The sequence below is a fragment of the Mastigoproctus giganteus genome, chromosome 7 (genome assembly GCF_048544385.1).
Source record: "Mastigoproctus giganteus isolate SK-2022 chromosome 7, ASM4854438v1, whole genome shotgun sequence".
NCBI classification, from domain to species: Eukaryota; Metazoa; Arthropoda; class Arachnida; order Uropygi; family Thelyphonidae; genus Mastigoproctus; species Mastigoproctus giganteus.
In genome coordinates this window covers 112171920-112196202 of record NC_143581.1, presented here as the reverse complement: position 1 = coordinate 112196202, position 24283 = coordinate 112171920, and the positions used below count along the sequence as shown (strand labels likewise).

Genomic DNA, 24283 nt, shown 5'->3' with positions numbered 1-24283 from the left:
AGCAATTGAATATAAACATCAATAAACATCCAGAGTTTTTCAGATCATTTATATGAAATATAAATGGATGGTAGTACAGCTGGTAAACTGATTTTATAATCAGAAACACCAACAGTTGCACTGGTTTCTACATTGGACTTGAGAAGGACAGAAAAAATAAAAACACCACTTGCCGTTAACCTTTGAATGTAAATATCAATATAATTTTTCAGATTGTTTATACAAAGTATAAATAAATGGCAGTACACCGAGAAAACAAATTTCATGATTGAAAACGGCGAGAGTTGCACTATTTGAGACATTTGGGCTTCAAGACAAAAAAAGAAAAACACTCCCTGCTATTAACAATTGAATATAAACATAGATTTAGTTTTTCAGATTTTTTATATGAACCATAAATAGATTGCAGTACGATAATTGAGTCACTACAGTAAAAACAAATTTCATAATCGGAAAAACCAATATTCTCGGCACTAACAACATCCAACTGAAAGAGGTTTAAAAAAACAATGGTGCATGTGCATAATAACTGAATATAAACATGAATGAACATGGATTTATCTTTTCAGATTGTTTATATGAAATGTAAATAGATGGCACAATAATTGTGTGTAAAGCTGGAAAACGATTTTATGATCAAATATGTTGATGGCATGCTGATACGATATTGGACTAAAGTGTAATTTTAGCATTAGCATTAGCATTAGTAGAGGCATTTGATGCAAGAAAGCAAGCTTATGCAGCATCAGCCAAAAAAAAAAAAAAAAAAAAACCCACTTCCACTTCACCCCTCTGTTCGTTCAAAATACCTGTCCAGCTGAGCCTTAAACTTATTTAGGCTATCAACCTCCACCACAAGGGATGGAAGTCTGTTCCACCAACCAACCACCCGCTGGCTAAAGGCAAATTTCCGCACATCTATCCTACATCTGTCTTTCCTCATAATTTTACAGCATTGCACTCAGCATGACATTCAACTGCAAATGGTTAATATTCCATTTATTACCCTTTACATGATATATTAAGTTAAAATATTATTTATATGTACTGAGTGTATTTATGTTAGATATAACAAACTTTTTCCCATTATCTCAAACATTTTTTAATAATGTAATGTTTTTAATTTTTGTTTGTTATTTCAGCATGACAAATAGAAGTCTTCATAGTCTTGATAAAAGTTTGGTTCCCGAAGATACTGATTTAACGACTAAAATAACTGAGGTTTCTAATGAAGAGCCTAAAGTTATCAGAACTGATAAAGAAAGCAAGGTACTAGTTTCAGTTTTTTTTTTTTTTTTTTTAACCCTGTAATTTTTGTATGTACTAAAGGTGCACTGGACCTTTTGTAATGACTGTAATATTCTTAAAATTCAGGTATTGACTAATCTTTCGCAGTATGGGCTTGGCACACTCAGGATCCTGAGCTGGATATCATCATTCTCTTCTTGGTGATTCTCTCTCTCAGTAATTTTTTTTTTGGCCGGTGCTGCATAAGCCTCACGCTTTCTTGCACCATATGGCTAATAATAATAATTCAGAAAATTTTGATTCCCACATCGTCTAAATGATGTGGTTGTGGATTATTGTTCAGTCTTCATTATGGTTGTCGATTATGCTTTGTGGATTATTGTTCAGTCTTAATGTTGGATTTGTGATTGCTACATCGGTAAGAAAGGTAGAAGAGCTGAAGTGTCTCACTTACAAACTCAGATCATTAGCTGCTTACTCACTGGAATATTAGTATATGCATTAGACTTAAGTGCTTAAGCCTAATGCATTAAGAAATTGGCACTATCAGTTTAAATGCTGAAAGAACAGGTTTATATTATTATTACTGTTAGTAGTGGCAAATGATGCTAGGCAGCTAGCTTATACAGAATCAGCCAATAAAAGCTACCCATTCAACAGTCCCTACCCCCTTCCCCCAATAATTTATTTAATTTTCCCTTAAATTTATTCAAAAATCCCACCTTCCACAAACTAGGTTGTGTTAGGGTAGCTAAGAATAGAAACAGGTGCATGTATACTTGTGTGTACACCAATGCTAGGAGTTTGGTAAATAAATTTGATGAATTTGAGGTATTGCTCAAAACATCAAAGGCAGATATTGTTGGGACATCAGAGACGTGGGGTCACACAGATATAAGGAATGCAGAACTGGAATTTGGGGAGTACAACGTCTGCAGAAAGGATAGACAGAATAGGAAGGGAGGAGGGGTATTGCTATTAGTTAAGAAATATAAAATCCAAGGAAGTGAAGCCAGTCGACATCACTGGACAGTGCAGTGTCGAATCACTTTGGTGTGATATAAGCATTGGGAGATCAAAATTGAGAGTAGGAGTGTGCTATAGGCCTAATGACTCTGATGAGTATAATAAGAAACTGTACAGGGAAATAGAGTGGGCCAGTACATCAGAGAGTCTTATAATGGGGGATTTTAATTTCCCAGATATTGACTGGAATTTGTGGGTTGGTCACTCACACACTAGCAAGGCTTTTGTGGATTTATTGGATTATTGTTTTCTACATCAGCATGTTCGGGAGGCAATTAGAGGGAGTAATACTCTTGATTTGATTATCAGTAGAGATTCTTCATGCATTAAGAATTTGCAGATAAAGGAACCACTAGGTGGCAGTGATCACAGTGTGCTGAAGTGGGATTTACTCAAGGAGGTAACTACCATCAGAGGTAAAGGGAAGGGTTTTTGCTTTCGTAAAGGCGACTATGATGGTCTGAGACAGTATTTAAATTCTATACAGTGGGACCAACTGATGATGTTACCAACAGCAAATTCAAAATGGGAAGCATTCAAAGAACTTATCTTGGAAGCTACTAGGCTTTACATACCAACTAAGAAATATTGTTCAAGGTTTAGGCCTAAATGGATGTCAGATGAACTAATGAGACATATGACAGAGAAGAAAAATGCATGGGATACATATAAATTAACACGTGACAGAGAAGCCTATGATAGATACAAGTTGATCTGTAACCAAGTTACAAAGGAGGTTAGGCAGGCGAAGGCAGATTACGAGAAATCTTTGGCAAGGGATGCAAAGAAAAACAGCAAAGAGTTCTTTACTTATGTAAACTCTAGAAGGAAGGGGATGAATCAGATTGGTCCATTTGATATCGATGGGTCAACTGTTGATGATCCTGCTCAGGTAGCTAACAAACTAAATGAAATTTTGCATCGACATTCACACATGAGGAGTTATTCAGCGAGGGGAATGCCAGAGGTGTATTCAACTCTGGCAGTAAGCTAGAGAATCTTGTAATAACTGAGAGTAAAGTGGAGGAGAAATTGTTGAAGACAAACAAAAGAAAGCCACCTAGGGTGGATGGGATCTATCCAGTTATATTAAAGGAAGCAACAGAGGAAGTAAGCAAACCCTTAGCCATAATTATGAGAGCTTCCTTGGACTCAGGTGAGGTACCCATAGACTGGAGATGTGCAAATGTGACCCCAATTCACAAAGGAGGATCAAAGGCCGACACAAGTAATTATAGACCTGTGAGTTTAACTTCTGTTCCAGGAAAATTAATGGAGGCACTGGTTAAAGAAGCACTGCAGGATCATCTAGACAAGACTTCAGTTATAGCTCGGACACAGCATGGATTTGTTAAGGGGGAAGTCTTGCCTGACCAATTTGATTGATACTATGATGCAGTCACAAAAGAACTGGATGCAGGGAATAACTTTGATATTATATACTTGGATCTTAGAAAGGCTTTTGATACTGTTGCACATGGAAGACTGCTGCACAAATTGGAGCAGTGTGGCATTGGAGGCAAATTGCTGCTATGGATAAAGGGGTGGTTGAGGGGGAGAAGACAGAGAGTGGTAATCAATGGACACTGTTCATCGTGGACTAATGTTATTAGTGGAGTCCCTCAGGGTTCAGTGTTGGGTCCATTATTGTTTTCTGTATTTATAAATGATATTGATGATGGTATATCAAACTTAATGTCCAAGTTTGCAGACAATACAAAGGTTGGCAGGGTTGTCAAGGACACTACTGACACTATGCTGCTGCAACAGGATCTGGAAAGGTTGAGCAGATGGGCTGAGAGGTGGCAAATGAAGTTTAACATTGACAAATGTAAAGTACTACATATGGGAAACAGCAACCCCAGAGCAACGTGTCAACTCTGTGGTACTACACTGACAGTGGTAGAGAATGAAAGGGACTTGGGGGTGGTTGTGCAGGCAGATATGAAGTTCTCTGAGCAGTGCAGATGGGCTGCAAGAGTAGCTCATGGTGTCTTGTCAGTGATATACAAGAATTTTTCTAGCAGGGATAAGGAGGTGATTATTCCCTTGTATAAGGCAATGGTCAGGCCACACCTCATTTCAAGAGGGATGTAGAGCTGCTGGAATGAGTACAGAGAAGGGCAACAAGATTAGTGAATGGAAGAAAGGCTTAAGTTTTGCAAATTACAGTGTCTGGAGACTAGGCACCAGCGAGGTGATCTGAATGAGGTGTATAAAGCTTTAAATGGTTTGAGCACTCAATGCTGATGGGATTCTTTCTCTTGCTCAGAATAATCAACTGAGAGGGCATAAATTCAAATTGAGGAAAGACAGATGTAGGATAGACGTGCGGAAATTTGCTTTTAGCCAGCGGGTAGTTGGTTGGTGGAACAGACTTCCATCTCTTGTCGTGGAAGTTGATAGCCTAAATAAATTAAGGCTCAGCTGGACAGGTATTTTGGATGAATGGGGGGGGGGTGAAGTGGTTTTTTTTTTTTTTTTTTTTTGGCTGATGCTTCATAAGCTTGCTTTCTTGCATCATATGCCTCTACTAATGCTAATGCTAACTAGATGGAAGTTTGTTCCACTCATCAACCATTTTTTCTCTCTCTCTGAAAGAAAATTTTCAGGCATCTAACCTGCAGCCATCCTTTTATATATTATACCATCTTGTGTCTATTGTCAATCAGGTCTCCTCTCAGGTGCTTGGATTTCAAGTGTAATAGTTTGCAGAATTGAAGTTTTTCAATAGAAGATTGACTAATCTTGTTCTTATTTGCACCCATTTTAAAGGAATCAGCTCCTTGAAATGAGGCTTCCAGACTCATGCAATACTGAAGATGTGGCCTAACAATTTCCTTGTACAGCAGGCTAACCAAATCATTTTCTGTGCTGGCAGAATTCCTGTATATCACGGACACAAATCCACAAATAGCCCTAGCAGCCTCTCTGCATTGCTCAGAGAACTTAATATCAAATTGTACAACGACCCCCCCTAGATATCTTTTGTTTTTCACATCTTGAGTGTGGGGCAAACTGTTTGGTATTTTTTTTTTTTGTGGGACTACTGCTGCCCATATACAGTATCTTCTATTCATCATTGTTAAACCAATATGTCTATGGGCCATTTTTTTGCTAATTTAGAGTTAGCAAAACAATACCATTATGAATGTTAAACCTCAATTGATGTGTCTGATCCCTGTGTCCAGTTTTCTAGATGTTATTGCATTAGTTCACATTAACCACCCAGATGACCCCCTCTATCATCTGCAGACTTAAGCTTTCATCACTACCATTAAAAAATATTAAGTACCTTCCTCCCCGCCAGTCTATGTAGGGCTTCCTTCATGTAGTCCAGGTATGGGTTGTCTTTGTTGGCTGCATTGTATATAAATGGATATGGCATAGAGTTGACCGAAGGGACCTTCGAGGGCTCCATCGTGCATAAGCTGTTTATTTTCGTGACATATGTTGAGGTCTGAGATGACCAAGGCGGCCCCATACTCTGGCCACTGCATTGCAGCCGGTACCAGTGGCTTCAGTGTGGGATTTTACTGTTTTTGTTCCAAAAGGCAGACCCTTAACAAGCCTTTTCTAGGAATAGGGTTCCTGCAGCCCCAGGACCTGAATTCCATCCTCTGCTATAATTCTGGAAACTTCATTCCTCACAGAGATTGAACGTTGACAGTTGAGTTGCATAAATTTTATTTTTCCTCTGTTATTTTTGTCTTGTATAGTTGTATTATCCATAACTGGTTCTTGCTTTTATTAGCTCTTGTGTTCTTACTTCTGCATTTTGGACAACTTGGTGGTTTATCTCTCTTCGGACATTCTTTATATTGATGGCCCTGGGAGCCACAGTGGCCACATGTTGTTTCCTTCTGGATACTGTTTTTTGTGGAATATCCATAGTTTAGGCATTTGCGGCATTTAGATGCGATTAAAAAGTCCCTGACACTATGCACGGACCTGCCAATGTAAACTTTGTTACTGGATCTCTGGCCCTCCAGATGATACTGGGGACTACTATAATCCAGTGCATGGTGTACCTGGATTTTATCTTTAGCCGTATTTTTACAGAGGTCTTAAATTTTTCTTCTTATATATCTGCCTCTCTCAGGTTTTTCTCATACACAATTAGTGTTGGGTCCTGTTCTTTAATTTTTCTGTGTTCCTGTTGGTCACTGTCTCAATCAAGACAGTGACCAACAGTGATCAGGAACAAAGATGCCTTTGTTCCTGATCTTTCTCATTGCCTTGATTTTAATATCTAAGTTGGATTTCACATCTTGTGATATGTGCTGTTTTACTTCTTCGCTTGTCTTTAGTATTAGCAATGGCCATGTGGTGCAAGGAAGTTTATGCTGCACCAGCCAAAAAAAAAAAAAAAAATAAATAAATAAAATAAAAAAATAAAATAATAATAATAATAAGAAAATTAAAAAAAAAAAATTGACACACATAAGAGACTTAAATACTCAAAATAAAACTACATATAAAACAATTTTACGTATAGTATAAATTTAAGAATTAAATAAACATGATAATTCTCATTCACATAAAATAAAAAATTGAATTCTGTACTAGGTCATATGTGTCCTGCTGCTAGCATATTTAGCGTGTTTTACATTTAAGAGTCATTGGCAGGCATTACAAGCATTTTAATTTTCAGATATTAATAAAATTCATGCATAATAATATAACAATGTTTTTATTTTATTAATAATAATTACATATTGATTACTGAAAGTATTGGTTTGTGATGACTAAAGTAGGATATATAATTTTTACATTGAAGAGTTTTATTAGTTCACGACTAAATACACCATCTGTAGTTGTTCCATTAAGTGTAGTATTTATCGAAAGATCTGATGGCATGTCCAAGTTTAAGAATGTTTTCATAAATGTGCAGAACTCTTTTCCAGCCTCAGAGTTTAATTGTAAAGACATTCAATCTGAAAACACCAGGTGACTTGAAACCAGATGTCTTTTCAAATTAATGCATTTCCTAGTTTCCGAAAGTTTTTTTTTTTTTTTTTTTTTTTGTATCTTAAAACCTTAATATTTTTGTTTCTAAATTTCTTAGTTTTCCAACGATATGCTATTCGTCCACATTATCCCGTTTATTATGTGAGAAAATTTTCTTGATCACATGTTCATATTTTCCATTATCCTGGAAAAAAATCTACTGCAATTTTCAGAGGTTTGAAAGTTTTCCCTCTAGTACAGAGCTAAGATGAAACTCCATGCAAAATTTCATTAAATTTGGTCCAGTAAAAGATAAATTAAACCGGAATAAATTTTCATAATGCTTTTTGCATGACGGTTTTTTGTTACAAAATTTTTGGAATAACGCCAGTAAAAACATTTTTAACATCAAAAAAATAATTAATAAGAGAAAAGGAAATAGATAACCTTTGCATTTCCCTCCTCCTGTAGGTAATTATATACTACCCTTTGAACTTTCCCAAACTGTCAGCTTCTACCACCCTTGTAGGTAACTTATTCCAGTAATTTATAACTCGCTGGCTTAAATAAAACTTCCTGCAATCCAGTCTAAACATCTTCTCCCGTAACTTGAAATTATGGCCTCTAGTTCTAGAATCATTTATAACCGTGAAAATTTCATCCTTGTTCATTTTACTTATACCTCTCAGAGCCTTAAACACCTCAATCAAGTCTCCTCTATGGTGCGTAGCCTCCAAGCTCTGCAACCCATATATTTGAAGTCTTTCCTCATATGGACACCCTTTTGCTGATCTCACCAGGCAAGTTACCCGTCTTTGAATCCTTTCAAGACACGCAATGTCTTTCTTTTGATGCAGTCTACATATTTGAACACAGTATTCCAAGTGTGGTCTGACAATAGCCTTATGTAATGGGATTATGACGTCTTTATTTCTACTAGTAATTGTTCGATAAATTATTGATAGGACACCATGGGCCTTCCTTGCAACCTGTCTACAATGCTCAGAACTTCATGTCTGACCGTATGATAACATCCAAGTCCCTTTCCTCCACTGCTGGCTCCACTGCTGGTTCAACTCCACCAAGTGTACAAGTTATTTTGGGGTTACTGTTCCCCAAGTGTAATACCTTAAACTTTGCTGGATTAAAGCATATCTGCTATTTTTCTGACCATCCCTGAAGACTCTAGGTCACTCTGAAGAAGTTCTGCTTGGTGGTGATCATTAACTATATCAATCTTTACATCATCTGCAAATTTAAACATCATGCCCTCTATCCCTTTATCGATGTCATTTATGAAAATCAAAAACAACAGTGGTTCCTGACGCTATTAGTGGTCTCTAATACTGATCCTTGGGGAACTTCACCTCTTACATCAACCCAATCTCAGGAATAACCATTTATCACAACCCTCTGTCTCCTGCCCCGAAGTTATCCATCTAAGGATGGATAGGACAGATAACCCTGTTAACCGCTCATGTGGGACTGAGTCAAATGCTTTGCTGAAATCCAAATAAACGATGTTGCAATTATTCCCTAAATCCAGCTCTTGAGTGACACTGAGTTTTGACACTCAGTCAAAATAGCTAATCAGATTAGTTAATCATGATTTTTCCTTTACAAAACCATGCTGAGTTATCCTTCAGGTTGCTATTTCTATCTAAATGATTCTGAATTCCAGTCTTGATCATTGTCTCCATGATTTTACTTACTACTGAAGTTAGACAGACTTGCCGGTAATTTCCCACTTCACTCTTAGAAGTTTTAGGTTGGAGTCTTCTGTTGCTTGTATGATTAGGACATGTTTGGACTTGTTGGAGGGGTGGTTACTGACTTGGTAGGCTTTTTCATTACTGTTTGCCATGATCTGAGCATAGCTTGTCACAGGTGTTGGGAACGTTATATTGAATCTGGATCTCTCTTCCAGTTTGGATTTCAATTTCTCATTTTACAATGTGGTTTCAATGAGCAGCTGCTCCATCTGGTTCCATGATTTCAAGAATCATATGTGGTGTCACTTTAGTCCCTTGATTCAAGCTATCAAGTAGGTTGACTTTTAGGCCAAATACATAGTCTAATGTGCTTGTTCTCATCGTCTGGTCTTGGTTTATCATTTCATTTGCTTCTTGTAGGCTTTGGATATCTTCCTTTGCTTCCCATTGGGGGAATTTCTTGCAGGAAAGTCAACTATCTTAATGAATGGCTCCTGAAGGTTAGCTAAGTCTGCTGTGAATTCTTCAGGGGCCATTGTCAGGTCACAAGGTATGGACACTTCCAGTGCCTATGTATCTGTGTGTGGCGAGGACGGTCACTTCCAGCGGTGGACAGTCAGCACTATCTTGTCTTATCATTTGTGAAGATTGCCTCTCCCTGAATGAGGTGTTTTTTCCCTTTAGACATCTTGTTCTTTGGGGGAGTTCATAAACTTATTGTCCGTATACAGTTATTTCAGTGAACTAGTGTAAGGGGGTGGATATACTATCCACAAAACAGTTTAGGTAATTTCAGTTTAACAATTTATAGTTATGTCAAACAGATAGGAAAAAGGGTAAGTAATTTTTGCTTACCCCTTTTAGTAAATTTTGCTTACCCATAACCTTAAAATGAATTAATAAAAATTTTTTTGAATTTTTGTAGGAGAGGAAGGTCCCCTCTATTTCGCAGTGCAGTTATTTTTTCGTTGCCAAATTAGAAATTTGGTTGTTATGGGGGGCGGAAGCTGTCCTATCTGCCAGACAAATCGGAACACGTGACTATAGAATTCAGATACATTTCTAATAAAATAAGTATGTAAAATTGCAACTAAGTGTACTGGATGAGAGGGGAAGGATCCCTCTATGGGGCAATGTAGTTTTTAATCATGTGTGCTGTGGGAATAAAGAATATTATCACATTGAAAAACACACAAAAATGCTATATACATAACAGGAACATTCATATACGCTCGTCACGTGACACAATGAAAAATAAATGAACGCATGGGAAATACATGGTTTAAGAACAAAATACTGCAATGTGGTAGTGTATAAGTGTCAATGGGAGGAGTGAATATGATTAAAACTAAGAAACTTGCTCTGGATTAATAAAATTACAGCTGATAATCCTAAACCAATATTGGTTCCAAGATGGCGGCTTCCTCGTTACCGATCGTGAAAACCGGCCATGATAGGAAAAACAGAGATATAACATAGTTATGTAATAATAATAAATAAGTGCATGATAAGACAATTTATACATCAGAATGCAAGGCACAACCAATCATGGATATATATATATATATATATATATAATGCGATAGTATGAATCAGAGCTGTACTACTCAATATGTTCTACGTTGATAATAATATTAGTAAAATAATAAGAGGAGTTTACCTCAATATATTGACTTGAATTGTGTTAAATTGTTTATTTAATTATTTATATTTTACTCTAATGTACCGGTAAGTTGTCGATTTTTTCGTTTTTTCCGTTTTAATTTCTGGACGGTATCATACGGAAGTGTTCTACGCACTATATTGAGGTAAACTCCTCTTATTATTTTACTAATATATATAATGCATAAATTAAGAACAAATTAGGGCGAATGGCAACTCTACATTATTACTGTGGCAATGATGATATATGGGTTTGAATGAGTTTGTTTACTGCCTCCCATCAGGCGCCTCTGTAGCCAGATGGGAAGGAGCAGCAGTGCGTAGCACATGCTTCTTGATTAGACCGGGGTACGAGCCTGTCACCACCAAATATGGAGGATGCGGAAAGATCAGGGAATGACCACCACATATTTCCGGAGCAATATGGCCTTAGTTGCTAATGCTCCTAAAAACCAAATAACAAACAAAACAAAAAAACAAACTGCCTCCCATCCTTCACCACGTGGAGGCACGCCAGGGTTTAGATTACACCGACAGTACGCCCAGGAAGAGGTTTTTCCAGAGAGGAGCCTCCCCCGGGTCCCCACCCCCAAAAGTGAAAGTGAAAGGAAGATTGTATGTCTGTGGGAGAAGTAGAGTTTCAGGGAGGGGGAGGAGTAAAGTTTTAGGCAGTAGATGGAAGAAAGAGGCATCCCTCGAGAAAAGTAAAGTTAGGACAGTGGAGGAACCCAGACAGGATAGGTGGGGTGGAGGCATTATCCTCTTAGTTAAGAAGCACATAAAATCTAAGGCTGTTTGTCCAGTGAGACGTGGGTGGTCAGTGCACCATTGGATCAGTTTGGTGTAATATACGCAGTGGGAAAGCAACAGTAAGAGTGTGTTATTGAATCTGATGAGTACAACAAACAGCTGTACAGAGAAATAGAGTGGGCTAGTAAATCAGAATATCTTATAATGGGGGATTTTACTTTCCAGATATTTACAGAAACTTCTGGACTGGTCACTCACAGACTGGCAAAACCTTTTCTACAGTAGCATATTAGAGAGGCATCAAGAGGGAGTGATACTCTTGATTTGATTATCAGCAGTGATTATTCATGCATTAAGATTCTGCAGATAAAAGAACCACTAGGTGTCAGTGATCACAGTTTATCGATTTGGGATTTACTTAAAGATGTAACATCCATCAAAGGGTAAATGGGAGGGGTTTTTGCTCACATAAAAGTGACTACAGTGGGACCAAATACGGAGGATGTGGAAAGGTCAGAGAATGACCACTGCATATCCTTGGAGCAATATGGCCTTAGTTGCTAATGCTCCTAAAAACCAGATAACAACAACAACAACAGCAGGACCAACTGATGTTACCATCAGCAAATTCTAAATAGGAAGTGTTCAAGGAATTAAACGTAGAAGCTACTAGGCTTTTCATATCAAATAAGAAATACTCCAAGGTATATGGCTTAAATGGATGTCAGTTGAACTGATTAAACTCGTGGCAGAGAAAAAAGTGTGCATGGGATGCATATAAATTATTGGGTGACACAAAGCTTATGGTAGATGTAAAGGAGGTCAGGCAAGTGGAGGCAGATTATGAGAAATCATTGGCAAAGGACTCAAAGAAAAACAGCAAAGACTTCTTTACTTATGTAAACACCAGAAGGAAGGGCAAGACTTTAGAGAAGGGAATGCCAGAAGTTTAATAATTGAGAGGAACGTGGAAGAGAAATTGAAGTTAAACATTAGAAAGGCACTTGGGGTGGATAGGACCTATCCAGTTATATTAAGGGAGGCAATGAAGGAAGTAAGCAAATCCTAAACCATAATTATGAGAGCATTCTTGGATTCAAGGATGGTGGGGATACACTCGCACATCTCTGGTCCACAGGGAACCTGTGCACCAGATATGTGCGAGTATATCCCCAATTTACAAAGGGGGAATCAAAAAGTGACACAAGTAAATTACAGACCTGTTAGTTTAACTTCTGTTCTTGGGAAAATAACAGAGTCACTGGTAAAAGAAGTAATGTAGGATCAGCTAGACAGGGCTACAATTATACTTCAAACACAGCATGGGTTTGTTAAGGTAAAATCTTGTTTGACTGGTTACTACGATGTCACAAAGCAACTGGATGCAAAAAATAATTGTAATATAGTATACTTAGATTTCATATAGTATAGTATACTTAGATTTTTTCGTATAGTATAGTAATAGTATACTTAGATTTTTTCGTGTAGTATAGTAATAGTATACTTAGATTTTTTTGTATAGTATAGTATATTTTAATATAGTATACTTAGATGGAGAGTCTTCTAGATGAGCCCCTCGACGTGGGGCTCATCTAGAAGGCACCTGTACGTGGTGAGGGTCCCAGTGACGCTGCTGGACTTCCAGACTAGCATCACTGGGACCCAACGCCCACAGCCCAGGTTCCATGCTTACATCAGTGGAATCCAGCGTGTTTGCCGTGCGCTGCGACCCGTGGAAATTCGTTAAGGGGGATCCTGGTGGTTGAGGGGCCCAGCTTCAATACACCACTTTGGCCCCTGCTTCGACAAGACGGGTGGGCCTGGAAGGCCCGGCTAGGATCAATCGGCTAGTAGGCTTGCCTGCGAGGGTCAACCGTGTCAATGCCACGTCCCTACCCTCATGGTCCGAGGGACAGGATTCAGGCTGGCGGCGGTGCGGGTATAGTGTCTGGGTAGCCCTGGCGTCCCACTCCCGAGCGCATTTATTGCATGCCGGGCAGTGGGCGTCCCTTTGGGCTCCGTGGTGGGTGGGGAGCCCGGGCACTGAACAATTAAAAAAACTCCATGAATCCTGATAAACTAAATCCTTCAGGGGCCCCAACCTGGTCCCTATCTGAAAACATTGATATAGATTCAGATAGCATTATTGCTACAAAGAGGCAGCGCACAGAAATATCATCAGGGCCTGTTCCAAGGTTCCTAATTATGGTTTTCTCAACCAGTGAAAAACCAATTGGTAAAATGTCGCTCTTTTTTATTCAAAAAGGGTTAGACGGGTTAGCAGGTTCACCCAAATCAGTTAAGAGGCTTCGTTCTGGAGACCTTTTAATTGAAACTAAAAATGACAGGCAATCTGAACATCTACTCCGAACAACATCAATCGGAGGAATCCCTATAACAGTGACACCACAAGAACACTCAATTCATCGAAGGTGTCATTTCGGAGTGGGACCTTCTCGATGTAACCGAGGAGGAAATCTGCTCCGAATTAAAACCCCAGGGAGTTATTGCCGTCAAGAGAATTACTGCGCGAAGGGATGGAAAAATAGTTAAAACAAGGAGCGTTATCCTGACTTTTAACTCTCCTAAACCTCCTGACGAGATAAAAGCTGGATACATCAACTGTTCAGTGCGTCCATACGTTCCGAACCCTTTACGGTGTTTTAAATGCCAGAAATATGGACATTCTCAAATGGCCTGCCGTGGAGTCCTTGCATGCACTCGATGCGGTGCAAAGGACCACGAAACAACAGCATGTTCAGCCACAAAACCCACCTGTATTAACTGTGAGGGCGAACACAGTTAATACAGGTTTTTTTTTTTTTTTTTTTTGTTTTTTTTTTTTTGGCTGGTGCAGCATAAGCCATAGGCTTTCTTGCACCATACGGCCGTTACTAATACTAATACGAAAATACTAATACTAATACACCCGGCCTACTCACGAGCATGCCAGAGGTGGAAAAAAGAAAAAGAAATTCAACGGCTGAAGGCAGAGCTAAATATATCATACCAGGAGGCAAGGAAATCGGTCAAACCCCTGAATATCAACAAACCTACCTACGCCCAGAAGGTAGCAGGGAGATGTTCCGTCGGAACTCAGACGGACATGACCATTCCTCCAAAGGAGTCTTTCACTCCCATCGCGCGGTATCTCTTAAGTTCTAAAAAACCTGCACAAAAGGACCAATCAGCTGCCACTCCTATATCGGTACCTCCTAATGCTCCACAAGTAACAAAGGTAATTATGAAAGAAAAGAATAAGAAAGGGGAAGTCCCCCCTAGTACCCAAGAAAAGCTGGATGTCGAGCAGAAGGAGGTACCCGAAGATTCAGTCTTGGAACTCTTTGCAGAGGAAGAAATGGACACGGGACAGCGTCCATTCTTCCCCAAAAAAGATAAATCCAAGACTGATAAAAGTAAGCCCTCAGCACCTTGGAAGCCGCCTGATGGACCCACCAAGCCAAAATAATGGCTAAATTCCTACAATGGAATTGTCGTGGATTCCGGCGAAATATTGATGACATCAAGGCCCTCCTGCAAAAGCACGAGCCAGTTTGCTTTTGCTTGCAGGAGACATATCTAAAGGCAAATGATGATCCCACCATGCACAACATGACATTTTTTCGAAAGAATAGAATTGCGGATGGCTCTACATGGGGGAGTGGCTATCCTTGTGGGTAACCAGACCCCAGTGCAGCCCTTGCTAATTACAACCAGCATAGATGCTGTTGCAATTCGCCTTTCAGTGGGATTTTTATTAACTGTGTGCTCCATTTATTTGCCACCTGGGACTGACATCACCCAGGCAGACCTTGATGATCTTCTAACACAGCTGCCTCCCCCTTTCTTACTTCTCGGGGATTTTAACGGACATAACACCCTGTGGGGTAGTGCTAACATCAATGGAAGGGGACGAGTCATAGAGCGTATGCTCAATGACAATGACCTTTCCCTTCTAAATACTGGAACAAACACCTTCTTCCACATGCCTATCCGTACTTTTTCTGCCATTGATCTCTCTATCTGCTCCCCTTCTCTACTCCCTTCACTCACTTGGGAAGTGGAGGAGAATCCATACGGAAGTGATCACTTCCCCGTGATAACCTTGCTAGACAGTGGGAGACCATATCTTCCCTTCAGGTTACCACGGTGGAAGATTGATCAGGCTGACTGGACTGCCTTCCAACATCAGGCAAATTTTGATCTTAGCACAGTCAGTCAGGAGCCTGTCAATGATGCAGTTAAGTACATCACAGAAAATATTGTCCAAGCAGCTGCGAATGCTGTTCCAAAAACATCTGCCCGGTTTCGACCATTTCCCAAACCATGGTGGAATTCATAATGCACAGCAGCCAAAAAGGCTCAAAACAAAGCGTGGGGGATATTCCGCCGATATCCCACCACGACCAACCTTATAGCCTTTAAACGTGCATGAGCCAAAGCACGCTACATCCGTCGTCAGAGTCAAAAGGAATCGTGGATCCGTTTTACATCATCTATTAACCAGTCTACCAACTCCAAGGTAGTCTGGGAAAAAATCCGGAAAATGAAGGGTAAATACACAGCACACCCCTCATCGGTCCTTGAATATAATGGATGTACTATTGCAGACTCTACTGCAATAGCCAATGCTCTTGGGGAAACATTTTCTAACATCTCTGCAACGTCATCTTACTCCCCAGAGTTTCTGGTCTTAAAGTGCAAGACTGAAAATCAGGCCCTTAAGTTCACATCGAAGGGTTCCCACCCATATAATGGGCCATTTACTATCCACGAGCTAAAAACAGCACTTGCCCATACAAAGGCTACCGCTGTTGGACCAGACAACATCCATTATGAAATGATCAAACATCTTTCACCAGAATCCATGGACTGTTTGCTTTTCATGTATAACAGAATCTTCCTTGAAGAGCACTTTCCGGATACCTGGCGCCAGGCAACTATACTTGCTTTTGCTAAGCCGGGAAAGGATCTTAAATGTCCAAAAAACTATCGTCCTATTGCTCTGACCAGCTGTCTGTGCAAAATATTGGAGAGAATGGTCAATGCTCGTCTCTTATGGTATTTAGAATCGAACGACCTTCTCTCCCGCTTTCAGTGCGGCTTCCGAAGAAACAGGTCCACACTGGACCACTTAATTAGACTGGAAACATCTATTCGAGATGCTTTCCTAAAAAGAGAACATTTGATGTCCATCTTCTTTGACATGGAAAAAGCGTACGACACAACTTGGAGATTTGGTATTTTAAAAGACCTTTACAATCTCGGTCTGAGAGGCCACCTTCCCATTTTTATTAAAAATTTTTTATCCTGCCTTTATTTCCCAGTTCGTGTAGGATCCTCCCTTTCGCGGCCTTTTTGCCAAGAGGAGGGGGTACCACAAGGATCTATCTTAAGTGTTACGCTTTTTGCCATTAAAATAAATTCTGTTTCTGAACAACTTCCTCCAACTGTAAACAGTGCACTCTATGTCGATGATTTCAGCATATTCTCTCAATCATGCAGTATGAGGGTTATTGAGAGACAACTGCAACAAGCTATTGATCGTGTTAACACCTGGGCCAAGGCCAATGGTTTCAGGTTCTCACCGGAGAAGACCGTTTGCGTCCATTTTTGTCGCAAACGTAACCCCGAGCCTGAATTACGACTTGGACAAAGCACCATTCCAGTTGTATCAGAGGCGAAATTCCTGGGACTGATTTTTGACAAGAAGTTGACATTTGTTCAACACATTCGTCAGCTACGTACAAAGTGTACGAGAGGGCTTAACATCCTCCGCTCTCTCTCTCTTCTACCTCTTGGGGTGCAGACCGATGCACTCTACTACGTCTGTACCGTGCACTTGTACGCTCAAAATTAGATTATGGGTCTCAGGTGTATGCATCTGCTAGAAATAGCGCTGTTCGTTGGCTTGACCCCCGTCCATCACCGAGCCATTCGTATCGCTACTGGTGCATTCAGAACATCACCTGTCCAAAGTCTTTATGTCGAAGCAAATGAACCATCCTTGTCGCTTCGACGAATGCAGTTGTCTCTACAATATGCCTTCAAGCTGAAGTCCCTGCCGGACCATCCCACGTGGACATCCGTTTTCGAGCCACGATGGGAAAATCTTTATAACACACGATGGACCGCCAATCGCCCATTCGGCATTCATGTTCAAGAGCTACTCAATGAGCTTAACATCTCGGTAGACAAGGTCGCTCGATCACCAAAGGAGCCCCTTCCACCCTGGCATGCACAAACACCAGCATGTGACGTCTCACTCAAGATCGCGACGAAGTCTAATACTCCAGATTCTGTCTACCTTCAGCTCTATTCACAACACCGTGCAGAACATTCTGACTTCTTGCCAGTTTACACAGACGGCTCGAAGTTAGAATCGTATGTGGGATCTGCTGCTGTCTTTCCAAATAATACCATTTCACAGCAGATACCCCTTGACTGCAGCATTTACACTGCAGAGCTGCATGCCATAGAGTTAGCTCTAGATCACATAAGAAAACACCGATACCAACGGTGTATTATATATGCCGATTCAATGAGTGCACTACAGGCTTTATCAGCGATGTCACATACCAATCATCCAACCCTGTCCCGAATTCAGCAGATAATATACAGCCTCTATGTAAGTGGATTCGATATCCGTTTCTGCTGGATCCCCAGTCACATCGGGATTAGAGGAAATGATTTGGCTGACATTGCAGCCAAATCGGCAGCCCTGACGGATAATCTTGACCTATTAGTTCCCTATACAGACTACAGGCAAGTGATCCGTAATAATTTACAATCTCAGTGGCAAGATTCGTGGCATCGACTGATTACTACAAACAAACTATGTCGAATTAAGCCTGTGATCCATCCTTGGCGGTCCAGCTTACGCAGAGATCGCAAAGAAGAAGTTGTTCTTGCTCGGCTCCGCATAGGACATTGTCATATTACACGCTCCTTTTTGCTGAGGGCTGATGAACCTCCTATGTGTGAGCAATGCGACACCATTTTATCCGTTGAACATATTTTATGTAACTGTACCAGTTTTAGAAATGCTCATTTTACCGCTTTTAACCATCTGACTGAGCCGTATACACTCAGTCAGATTTTATCCGACAATGACTATGTGTCTGCTATTTTTAGTTTCCTAAAATCAGTAAACCTTTTTACACACATTTAAAAAAAAAAAAAAAAAAATCTTATTATTTTAACATTTACATTGTTACTTGTTTACTGATCTTTGTCTTTTATAGTTTATACTTGTTTTTATACCCTGACTTAGTGACCTAATTCATTAGTTCACTGAATGTTTGTCAAGGTTTTGGCGCATTATAGCCCAAGTTGCTGATGCGCCAATAAAACTCAATCAATCAATCTTCTAGATGAGCAGAAAACCCACTGCACTATTATTATAGGGGACTTCAATGCCAAGGTTGGAAAAAGACAAAACAGCACAGAAAGGGGAACTATAGGAAATTTTGGAATTGGTGAAAGAAATGAAAGAGATGAAAGACTTGAGGAATGTGCAGAATCACCAGGATTGTCAGTAATGAACACTTTTTTTCAAGAAAAGGATGAACAGAAAGTGGACATGGAAGAGCCCAAATGGATTAACAATTAATGAAATCGACTTCATTAACAGAAGATATATCATGAACGTTACCGTCCTGAATAAGGTAAATGTTGGAGGTGATCACAGAATGGTAAGATGCACACTTAATATAGATGTAGGAAAGGAAAGGAAAATACTGAGTTGAGTAAATAAGTATACGAAGGTCTTTGAGATAACAGAGGAGGAGAAAAAGCAGTATGTACTGGAACTCAAGAACAAGTTTGAGCTTTTGCAGACTGCTCAGGACTAAGATATCGACAAGGAATATTACAACTTTCTGAAAGTGATAAAGCCCAAGAAACTTATCGGGAAAAAGAAATCCAAAGAATAAAAAATTAGTGAAGAAACACTTGTAATGATGAACCGAAGGCGACAAATGAAAAGCAAAATAAACAATGACAAGGAGAAAACTGAGTAGTAGTAATAGTGGCATGTGATGCAAGAAAGCAAGTGTATGAGCTTATGCAGCATCAGCCAAAAAAAAAAAAATCACACCATTCCCTCCAAATGCCTGTCCAGTTCCTCCTTAAATTTATTTAACTTATCAACTTCCACAACGACAGATGGAAGTTTGTTCCAGAAATTAACCACCCGCTGGCTAAAGGCAAATTTCTGCACATCTATTCTATATCTGTCTTTTCTTAATTTGAATTTATGCCCCCTTAGGTTCGTAAGAGGATCCCTTCATTCCCACTACCAATCTTGTTGCCCTTCTCTGTACACAATCAAGCAAATCTACATCCTTCCTAAAATGAGGCCTCCAGACCTGTACACAGTACTCAAGGCGTGGCCTTACCATTGCCTTATACAGAGAGATAATCACCTCCTTTTTCATGCTAGCAAAATTCCTATATATCATTGACAAAACCCCATGACGTGCCCTGGCAGCCTGTCTGCATTGCTCAGAAAACTTCATATCTGACTGCACAATTACTCTCAGGTCTTTTTCATTTTCTACCACCTTAAGTGTAGTACCACACAGTTGGTACGTTTCTCTGGGGTCTTTGCATTTGTCAAGATTAAACTTCAGTTGCCACTTCTTAGCCCATCTGCCCAAATTATCTAGATCCTGATGCAGTAGCACACTGCCATTACTGTCATTAACAGTCCTGCCAACCTTTGTATCATCTGCAAACTTCGATACTAATACCTTCATCAATATCATTGATAAATATAGAGAACAACAGAGAACCCAACACCGAACCCTGTTGGACTCTACTAATAACATTAGCCCACGAAGAGCAGCACCCATTAATTACCACCCTCTGTCTTCTCCCACTCAACCATCCTTTTATCCATTGTAGCAACTTACCCTCAATACTATTCTGCTCCAATTTGTACAATAGTCTTCCATGTGCAACAGTGTCAAAAGGTTTCCTGAAATCCAAATATATGATATCAAAATTCTTTTTTGCATCCAGTTCCTTTGTAACCACATCATAATAGCCTATTAGATTTGTCAGACATGACTTTCCCTTAACAAACCCATGCTGTCTGAATTATTGCTGCAGTATTTATTGTCTAGATGATCCTGCAATGCATCTTTAACCAGTGTCTCCATTATTTTACTCGGAACAGAAGTTAAACTAACTAGTCTGTAATTACTTGTGTCACCCTTCGATCCCCCTTTGTGAATTGGGGATACATTTGCATATCTCCAGTTCGTGGGGACCTCCCCCGAGTCCAAGGATGCCTCATAATTATGGCTAAGGGTTTGCTTTAGTTGCTTTGCCGCCTCCTTTAATATAACAGGATAGATCCCATCCACCCCAGGTGCTTTCTCGTGTTTATCTCCAACAATTTCTCCTCCACTTTACTCTGAGTTATTACAAGATTATCTAGCTTACTGCCAGAGTTGAATACAGAGTTGAATCATAGTATCCAATCAGATTGGTCAGTCAAGACTTTCCCTTAAGAAAACCATGCTGTGTCCGAGCTATAACTGAAGTCTTGTCGAGATGATCCTGTAGTGCTTCTTTAACCAGTGTCTCCATTAATTTTCCTGGACCAGAAGTTAACCTCACAGGTCTATAATTACTTGTGTCGGCCTTTGATCCTCCTTTGTGAATTGGGGTCACATTTGCACATCTCCAGTCTATGGGTACCTCACCTGAGTCCAAGGAAGCTCTCATAATTATGGCTAAGGGTTTGCTTACTTCCTCTTTTGCTTCCTTTAATATAACTGGATAGATCCAATCCACCCTAGGTGGCTTTCTTTTGTTTGTCTTCAACAATTTCTCCTCCACTTTACTCTCAGTTATTACAAGATTATCTAGCTTACTGCCAGAGTTGAATACACTTCGGTCATTCCCCTCGCTGAATAACTCCTCATGTGTGAATGTCGATTCAAAATATTCATTTAGTTTGTTAGCTAACTGAGCAGGATCATCAACAGTTGACCCATCGATATCAAGTGCACCAATTTGATTCATCCCATTCCTTCTAGAGTTTACATAAGTAAAGAACTCTTTGCTGTTTTTCTTTGCATCCCTTGCCAAAGATTTCACGTAATCTGCCTTCGCCTACCTAACCACCTTTGTGACCTGATTACAGACTAGCTTATATCTGCCATAGGCTTCTGAGTTGCTTGATAATTTATATGCATCCCATGCATTTTTCTTCTCTATCACGAGTCTCATTAGTTCATTTGATAACCATTTAGGCCTAAACCTTGAACAATATTTCTTAATAGGTATGAAACTTTTAGTAGCATCCACGATTAATTCCTTGAATGCTTCCCACTTAGAATTTACTGTTTCTAACGTTGTTAGTTGATCCCACTGTACAGAATTTGAAAACTGTCTGAGACCACTGTACTCACCTTTATGGAAGCAAAAACCCTTTCCTTTACCCCTGATGGTAATTATCTTTAAGTAAATTCCACATCAATACACTGTGATCACTGTCACCTAGTGGTTCCTTTATCTGCAAATTATTAATACACGAATGATCACTGCTGATAACCAGATCAAGAGTATTACCCTCTCTGGTTGCCTCTCGAACATGCTGCTGCAGAAAACAATCAGCCTGGTCTGTACTTGTTAACAGGAGAGACTGCTTCTACAGGGATGGGATACACTTAAATAGAAAGGGTGCAAGAATGTTTGCTGATGCTATCGAGGCAATGTTAGGTGAGTCGGAAAACTGCTAGATTGGGGGGATACAAGGACTAATAGATTAACAGTAGCCACTGGCAGAGGTGAAAGTGATTCTTGCACTGCTTCTATTGGAATGAGCCGCAACCTGGAAAATAAGATGCAGGATATTTCAGAGACTGCTGGGAATCATTGGGGTACAAGTAAACACATGGGTTGTGTTAGGGTAGCTAAGAAAAAGAACAGGTGCATGTATACTTGTGTGTACACCAATGCTAGGAGTTTAGTAAATAAATTTGATGAATTTGAGGTATTGCTCAAAACATCAAAGGCAGATATTGTGGGGATTTCAGAGACGTGGTGTCACACAGATATAAGAAATGCAGAACTGGAATTTGGGGAGTACAATGTCTACAGAAAGGATAGACCGGATAGGAAGGGAGGAGGGGTTATGCTATTAGTTAAAAAACACATAAAATCCAAGGAAGTGAAGCCAGTCGACACCGCTGGACAGTGCAGTGTCGAGTCAGTTTGGTGTGACATAAGCATTGGGAGATCAAAATTGAGAGTAGGAGTGTGCTATAGGCCTAATGACTTTGATGAGTATAATAAGAAACTGTTCGGAGAAATAGAGTGGGCCAGTAAATCAGAGAGTCTTATAATGGGGGATTTTAATTTCCCAGATATTGACTGGAATTTGGGGGCTGGTCACTCACACAGTAGCAAGGCTTTTGTGGATTTATTGGATGATTGTTTTCTACATCAGCATGTTCGGGAGGCAACTAGAGGGAGTAATACTCTTGATTTGATTATCAGTAGTGATTCTTCATGCATTAAGAATCTGCAGATAAATGAACCACTTGGTGGCAGTGATCACAGTGTGCTGAAGTGGGAGTTACTCAAAGAGGTAACTACCATTAGGGGTAAAGGGAAGGGGTATTGCTTTCGTAAAGGCGACTACAATGGACTGAGACAGTATTTAAACTCTATACAGTGGGATCAACTGATGATATTGCCAACAGCAAATTCAAAATGGGAAGCATTCAAAGAACTTATCGTGGAAGCTACTAGGCTTTACATACCAACTAAGAAATATTGTTCAAGGTTTAGGCCTAAATGGTTGTCAGATGAACTAATGAGGCATATGGCAGAGAAGAAAAATGCATGGGATACATACAAATTAACACGTGACACGGACGCCTATGATAGATACAAGTTGATCTGTAACCAAGTTACAAAGGAGGTTAGGCAGGCGAAGGCAGATTACGAGAGATCCTTGGCAAGGGATGCGAAGAAAAACAGCAAAGAGTTCTTTACTTATGTAAACTCTAGACGGAAGGGGATGAATCAGATTGGTCCACTTGAGATCGATGGGTCAACTGTTGATGACCCTGCTCGGGTAGCTAACAAACTAAATGAATATTTTGCATCGACATTCACACATGAGGAGTTATTCAGCGAGGGGAATGCCAGAGGTGTATTCAACTCTAGCAGTAAGCTAGAGAATCTTGTAATAACTGAGAGCAAAGTGGAGGAGAAATTGTTGAAGATAAACACAAGAAAGGCACCTGGGGTGGATGGGATCTATCCAGTTATATTAAAGGAGGCAGCAAAGGAGGTAAGCAAACCCTTAGCCATAATTATGAGAGCTTCCTTGGACTCAGGGGAGGTACCCATTGACTGGAGATGTGCAAATGTGACCCCAATTCACAAAGGGGGATCAAAGGCTGACACAAGTAATTATAGACCTGTGAGTTTAACTTCTGTTCCCGGAAAATTAATGGAGGCACTGGTGAAAGAAGCACTGCAGGATCATCTAGACAAGACTTCAGTTATAGCTAGGACACAGCATGGTTTTGTTAAGGGGAAGTCTTGCCTGACCAATTTGATTGGATACTATGATGCAGTCACAAAAGAACTGGATGCAGGGAATAACTTTGATATTATATACTTGGATCTTAGAAAGGCTTTTGATACTGTTGCACATGGAAGACTGCTGCACAAATTGGAGCAGTGTGGCATTGGAGGCAAGTTGCTGCTATGGATAAAGGGGTGGTTGAGGAGGAGAAGACAGAGAGTGGTAATCAATGGACACTGCTCATCGTGGACTAATGTTATTAGTGGAGTCCCTCAGGGTTCAGTATTGGGGCCTTTATTGTTTTCTGTATTTATAAATGATATTGATGATGGTATATCAGGCTTAATGTCCAAGTTTGCAGACGATACGAAGGTTGGCA

At 39.9% G+C, this 24283-nt stretch overlaps 1 protein-coding gene across 1 annotated transcript in view; it reads left to right on the top strand.

Moving 5' to 3' along the window:
- Positions 1–24283, top strand: part of LOC150083151 (uncharacterized) — an 83228-nt gene that overhangs the window by 46430 nt on the left and 12515 nt on the right. Inside the window, exon 2 of the mRNA XM_090378408.1 lies at positions 1143–1269. Coding sequence (XP_090234534.1) covers positions 1143–1269 — 127 coding nt within the window. The remainder of the gene's footprint in view (positions 1–1142; positions 1270–24283) is intronic.